The 7254-nt window shown below is 33.1% G+C and overlaps 1 protein-coding gene across 1 annotated transcript; it reads left to right on the plus strand.

The window, feature by feature from the left end:
* Positions 1 to 996: 996 nt before the first annotated feature.
* LOC129299596 (MDIS1-interacting receptor like kinase 2-like) lies at positions 997 to 4370 on the plus strand. Its single transcript, XM_054938077.1, has 2 exons — positions 997 to 1225; positions 3988 to 4370. Exons 1-2 carry the CDS (start codon positions 997 to 999, stop codon positions 4368 to 4370), a joined length of 612 nt encoding a protein of 203 aa, XP_054794052.1.
* The last annotated feature ends 2884 nt before the right edge of the window (positions 4371 to 7254 follow it).

Below are 7254 nucleotides of genomic sequence, written 5' to 3' on the forward strand. Positions count from 1 at the left end.
TAAGTAGACAATCAAGGGATCATAAAAGATTTAAAATCACGTCACCCTTGATTTCTTCACTAGGGTTTCATGCTTCCTTGCATGCAAGAGGCTCAACTTATAGTTTTTCTTGCAGTGGGCTAAGGTTTGCATCTCTTGGGCTTAGTTCTTCATGGATTTGGATCTTAATCACATTATACACATATAGATGCTCTCCATTAGGCTTGAGAAGACTTCCCCAATGCTCTCCAAGCTCTTGGACTTCTTGTATAAGACTAAACAAGGCTTACTTCATGACTTTAGTTCGGGCTCTTATCATTGGACCTCCAATATGTTGTAATGGGTCTTTAGGTATGTTGGATTGGAAGTATTAGGCTCTTTGCTCCTTACCTTGGGCTCCTTCCATGTCATCATGCTCATGATTACAATTCTCAAGCTTCATTGCCATTAATGCCATGTCATCCATACCATGGGATCCATCACATGCTTTGGTTGATTTTTGGATCTTTGTAAAGTCTTTCTCTTGTTTTCTTTTTTTTTCTTTTTGAAAAAGATATCAAAGCTTGTTTCTTAATCTTTTCTTGTCAAGTTGGCCTGACTTGCACATTTGAAGAAAAGTCCTCAATCAGTTACATTTCACATATAGAGTCATGGATTCTTTACACTTACAATGGTCATGCTTTCTTCAGTCAATGTCATTTATCTCCATCAATTCAAATGGTAAATTACATGTGTTAAGTAAATTACCTTGTAGGTTAGGAATATAGAAAGTAAGAAAATAAATTATTGTTACCACATTTACTTGTGTGTGTTACCTTATAGGTTAGGAATATAGAAAGTAAGAAAATAAATTATTGTTACCACATTTACTTTTGTGTGTGTGTGTGTGTGTGTTACATCTGGTATCCTTTATGTTTATGCGATCATCATTTGATTCAAAATTCTCTTCATAACCATGGGATTCATGTTAGGAAACCTAAGTTTTTTGGAACGTTAACAATTTGGTAGGTTGCCCTAATGATCCACTTTATAAGTTCCTCTTCATCACATGTCTCCTCTTCCACAAGTTCTCCAAACAGTGAAGCAAATGCTTTACTGAAGTGGAAAGCCAGCCTTGACAACAAAAGCCAAGCTCTATTATCATCGTGGAATGGTAATACTAGTCATCTTTGCAATTGGGTTGGAATTACATGTGATGAGTTCAACTCCATTTCTAATATTTTTCTTCAAAATCATGGATTAAGAGGTATGCTTGATAACCTTAATTTCTCATCTTTCCCAAATCTTTAATTCATATCTATACATCAGAACTCATTTTATGGGATTATTACTTCCCAGATTGGTGAACTGTCCAAACTTAACATTATAAATTTTTCCCATAATGAGTTTACTGGTAGCATTCCAAAAAGTATTGGCAACTTGTCCTCACTGTCAACTTTCTTTGCATAACAATAGTCTCTCTGGATCACTTTCATCTTTCATAACTCAATTGACAAGGAATATTGTTGCTTTAGACTTAGGTTTCAATTATTTCAATGGCTATATCCCCAAAGGTATAGCAAATTTGGCTAACTTGTCTTACCTATATCTAGGAAACAATCTCCTTTCTGGCCACATTCCTCCCCAAATTGGAAGGATGATAAACCTTTGGTACTTAGCACTTGGAAGTAATCAGCTAATTGGTTCTATTCCCCATGAAATTGGATTATTGAAGGGACTTTTTCAACTTGACATGTCTGACAACAATCTCATTGGTAGCATTCCTAATACTATTGGAAATATGTCTAATTTACAACATCTTTATCTTTATTTCAATCAAATCTCAGGGTCTATTCCATGGGAAGTAGGGAAACTCTAACTCCTTGGTAACATTGCAATTGTTAAAAAATGACATATCAGGATCAATCCCATCCTCCATAGGGAATATGGCCAATTTAGACACCCTCCTTCTTTATGAGAACCATCTTTCTAGATCTATTCCTTCAAGTATTGGAAACTTGACCAAACTCATCTTGCTAGAGTTTCATGAAAACAATCTTTCTGGACCGATTCCTTCTAGTATTGGAAAGATGACAAAGCTGTTTGAACTAAGTTTGTTTGAAAACAAACCTAGTGGCAATCTTCCATCAAAAATGAATAACCTTACCAAGTTGCAATCCTTGAAAATTTCTAAGAATAATTTCAAAGGTCATTTGCCTTAAGACATTTGCCATAGCGAGATACTAGCTTATATTAGTACCGATCAAAATCATTTTAGTGGTCTAATTCCTAGAAGTTTGAGCAATTGCTCTGGCCTTAGAAGAGTCTAACTTGAAAATAATCTATTCATAGGAAATATGGTTGATGCTTTTAGTGTATATCCACACTTATACTGCATTGATTTGAGTGACAATACATTTTATGGCCACTTGTCACCATATTGGGGTAAGTGCCTTAATCTTTCAAGCCTCAAGATATCCAATAATCACTTATTAGGGTGCATATCATTGGAGTTATTCGAGGCAACGAAGTTATAGAGACATGATTTGTCTTCAAATCAATTGATAGGAAAGATTCCAAAAGAATTGAGTCAATTGTCATTATTGAGTAAGCTTATGTAAAGCAACAATCAATTTTCAAGCAACACTCCCCCTAGTTTAGGATCATTAAAGAACCTTGAACAATTGAGTCTAGCTAACAATCACTTACGTGGTTCAATTCCAAAAAAGTTGGTCAATTGATTAAGTTATGGGCATTGAATTTAAGTGGAAATAAGTTCTATAGCCTTCCTTCTAGCTTTGTCCAGCTACAACATCTTCAATATCTTGATCTTAGTGGAAACTCTTTCACTGAAAAAATCCCAACCATGCTTGGAGAGCTACAATAATTGGTAGTGTTGAACCTCCCACACAATAATTTCTCTGGCACCATACCTTCATCTTTTGATTACATGAAAAGCTTGATTTCAATTGATATATCACAAAATCAATTAGAGGGCCCACTTCCAAATATTTCAGCCTTTCGTACGGCTACAATGGAAAGATTAAGAGGCAACAAAGGCTTATGTGGCATTGTATTTGACTTGCCAATTTGCCAGAAAAAAAATAACACCTCAAGCCATCGCAAGGGTAAGAAAATGGTAATTTTTGCTACCTCCTTTGTTTTGGGATGTGTGACGATGCTAGTAATACTTTACAAGGGAATTTCATATATTATTTTCCACCACAAAGAAAATTAGAAAGTCAAGAAAGGGAACTGCAAACTCAAAATTTGTTTCCTTTCTGGAATTTTGATTGGAAAATAGCGTATGACAACATTATTGAAGCCACAGAGGAATTCAATGAAAAATATCTCATCGACGTTGGAGGGCATGGAAGTGTCTCCAAAGATAAATTATCCAATGGTCAAGTTGTAGCTGTAAAGAAGCTTCATTCAGTACCAAAGAGGGATTTGTCTCATCAAAAGGCTTTTATGAGGGAAATTCGTGCATTGACAGAAATTAGACATTGGAATATATCCAAACTACATGGCTCTTACTTGCATACATAGTTCTCCTTTTTAATTTATGAATTCCTTGGAGGGGGTAGCTTGGATAAGATAATAAGCAATGAGGCACAAGCAATTGCATTGGATTGGAAAAAAAGAATAAAAGTTGTTGAAGGTGTGGCTAATGCTTTAAACTATCTTCATCATGGATGCTCCCTTCCAATAGTTCATCGTGACATCTCAAGCAAAAATGTTATTTTAGACTCAGATTATGAGGTTCACATATCCAACTTTGGAGCAGCCAAACATTTGAATCCTAATTCAAGCAATTGGACCATGTTTGCTGGCACCTTTAGTTATGCTGCTCCAGGTAAGACTTTTTTTTTGTTGTATTTTGTGATTTCCCATTACTTCTGAATTTCATTATTCTATATTTTATTCTATATTTCATTTGGTACAATTTGAATAAAATTATAGCTAAATTTTCTTACTAATATTTTTTCTTTTTCTTTTTGGGATGATATCATTTTAATTTCACTCTAGAACTTGCTTACACAATGGAAGTGATAGAGAAATGTGACGTTTATAGCTTTGGAGTGTTAGCGCTGGAAATAATCATGGGAAAGCATCCAAGAGATATTATGATGTCTTTTTTCTCGACCACATCTTCTATGAGAGAGGCAACAGTAGAAGCCTATGATTTTCCTTTGAAGGACGTGTTAGACCAAAGGTTAATTTATCCTCAAGGTTCGGTGGCTGAGATGGTGATGCTGATTGCAAGAGTAGCTTTCACTTGCTTGAATGAAAATCCACAAATTCGCCCAACCATAGAGCAAGTGTGTAAGGAGCTTGCCACATCAGCATTGCCTAGTTTTGTTCCATTCCATAGTATCACATTTGGAGATCTCAACTGCAAAGAGTTTTGAACCTTATCAGTATTTGATGTATCATCTTCATATGATGTACTCATGTAGTTTAGCTTGTCTTGAATAATGATCAAAAGCCCCTATTTTCTAGAGTTGATTTTCTTTTCATTCCCAACTTTTTGATCTAATGACAATAAGGCTGCACTTTGTTTTGCTTCAGCCAGTTCTACATGCATATTTATGCTTTCAATTCTTTTTTTCCCCTCCATTTATGCTTTGACTGTTTTTTCACAAATGCGCTTTACTGTGAATTATAATTTGGTTTAATTATTTTAAATGTTACGTTGCATTGTGGTTAAACTTTAAAACTTTCATCCTCTTTGTGTTTTTGTTACCTCTATGACTCATATCTTTTCTTATATCTCATCAATTGAAAAATATAGTTAAAATCATCACTTCTAATTTTTCATTTTTATTTTGAATCTTTATTCATATCTCTTCTTCATTTTAATTTCATTAAACTACCCAAGCAAAGAATTTTAAATACATGAATTCTAAATTTGAGATTTGAATGCAAGATTTTAAATTTAAAATTTAAATCCAAGTCCACAAATTCAAATGCTACCTAACAATAGTTCTTTCACAACTATTAAATTACTGTCCATAAATGAGTTGAAATATGAAATAGCACACTGTTTTTCTAGATAAAAAATGCACCTAAAAAATACAATGCTCTTTAATCAAACTAGAAATGAATCTAATAACCACAAACACAAGAAAAGAAGGAACACAACATGTTGAATGTAATAAATTCAATGAATGCAATGGGCTACTTTTTCAATTACATACTTTAATTTTTCTTTTTATCAGGCCAACAAGACAAATTAAATTCACTAGTTTTCAACGGAAGGAAGATATCTACAAACCTTTATAGGGGAGGGCATGGTAGAAATCAGGCACTCGAGTCCCATGATTTATGTGAATTAAAGAGAAATAAATTATACTAAAGCAGATCAAAAGGAAATTAGAACCAGAAAAGGGAAATTCTCATTGGATAAGGCAAAAAGATACTGTTGGATGATCACGTCTAAATGAGGATATGAAGTCATGAATTCAATGAGAATCAAGCCTAATGGCTATATTCTTCATATATAGTATATTAATAATTGGACTTTTGTGGTAAATTTAGTTTTAATAGTATATCATCAAGCGGTCGAGAAAAAAAAATTGAATCCACAAGCAGGGACATAACAACATACATATAATTCATCAACGTGCTTTTGGAAAGTAAAACCCAATTTAGTGCAAGGGTAACATATTACAGTATTTAAATTAAAATTTATCATAAGTTCTTACATTATTGTGGGTATCAATCAAAAGATTGGCTATCACACTACTACAAAAAAAAATAATTCTGGGAGCATTTATTTTTGGTCTATAGGAATGTTTCAGAAGTGCTCCCATATCCAAAACACTCCTATATGAAAGCTTTCCAGTAGGGTGAGCCTATGGTAATGCTTCTGACAAAAGTGCTTAGGGAAGTCTTATAAGAGTGCTCCCATAGGTTAAAGATTTTTTAAAATTTTTTTATTATACCCAATGGGAGCACTCCCATAGGTCAAAGATTTATTTTTTATTTTTTTATTATACCCAATGGGAGTGCTCCTATAAGTTAAAGATTTCTTAATTTTTTTATAATCCTATCAGAGCGATTTGTAAATAACCACTTTAATAGGTTCAACTTTCCAAAGCGCCTCCTTACAAAAGCATTGTAAATTGTTCCATCTCATTATCTAGGAGCATTTTTAATAAGTAACTTTAGTAAGGGCGTTATCGTAAGTTTTCTCTGTAGTAGTATCAGATCCTTGTGAATTATATTGTTTCTTAGCAAATACTCTCTATAGGTTAAAGATTTCTTAATTTTTTTTATAATCCTACCGGAACACTTTTGTAAAGAAGCACTCTAATAGGTCTAGCTTTCCAGAGCGCCTCCTAACAAAAAGCATTTTAAATTGTTCCATCTCTTTATCTAGGAGCATTTTTAATAAGTACGCTCTTTGGTGCGGGTATTCTCGTAAGTTTTCTTTGTAGTAGTATCAGATCCTTGTGAATTATATTGTTTCTTGGCAAATACTCTCCATACCCTTGCAGACATCAACCGAAAACTTTAGTAGTTGAGAGAGCTCCAACATATTATATGGTTTTTCTGCAAGTAATCATAGAGACTTCCTACAGACATATACTCTACAAGCAAAGCTAAAAATCTTAAGCTAACACAAGTAAAAGCATACTACTAAACTATTCAGAAGAAAAATGCCCAATGACATAGTAACAAACATAAACTAAATGCACAGAGAGAGTATTAACAAACATGAGTGAAGTGCCAATAACACTAGCAACACTATATCATGATCACAACTCAGGCTGAAGGAACATAATTCACAATGTCACAGATGTCACTACATTTATTGATAATCAGTCAACCATAAAGTTTGTCAATAACACAGATCATACAATGTTCAGCAACACAAAAAAAGGAAGCGAATATATATATATATATATATATATATGTATGTATGTATGTATGTATGTATGTATACATACGTATATATAAAGATCTCCAAATTATAATTGAAAGGTCACATCATAAAGTCTCCTCCTTTTATAAATAATTTATATTTAAACAAAAATTAAAAGAAATAATATAACTTTTAGTTCCTCAAGTTTATCTCAATTATTGATTTAGTTTTTCAAATTTAATTTTTATTAGTTATAGTCTTTTTTTTATTGATCATAGATATCCTCTTATTAGAGTCAATCATATTTGAGGTACAGTTGAATACTAAATGTGGGCATTTCTTTCAGTGGGGATTTGAAACTTAGTTTGCCATACTGTGAGAGAATAACTTTTTCTGCTAGACATAACCTTGTTAGTGTTAATTAT

This window comes from Prosopis cineraria, unplaced genomic scaffold (assembly GCF_029017545.1).
Source record: "Prosopis cineraria cultivar Desert tree isolate PC_DT_omini unplaced genomic scaffold, ASM2901754v1 PC1224, whole genome shotgun sequence".
NCBI classification, from domain to species: Eukaryota; Viridiplantae; Streptophyta; class Magnoliopsida; order Fabales; family Fabaceae; genus Prosopis; species Prosopis cineraria.

Coding starts and splice junctions, on each gene's coding strand:
- LOC129299596 (XM_054938077.1), top strand. CDS start 997: ATGATCCACTTTATAAGTTCCTCTTCATCACATGTCTCCTCTTCCACA. Junction 1,226..3,987: donor TCAAAATCATGGATTAAGAG/GTATGCTTGATA, acceptor ATTTCACTCTAG/AACTTGCTTACACAATGGAA.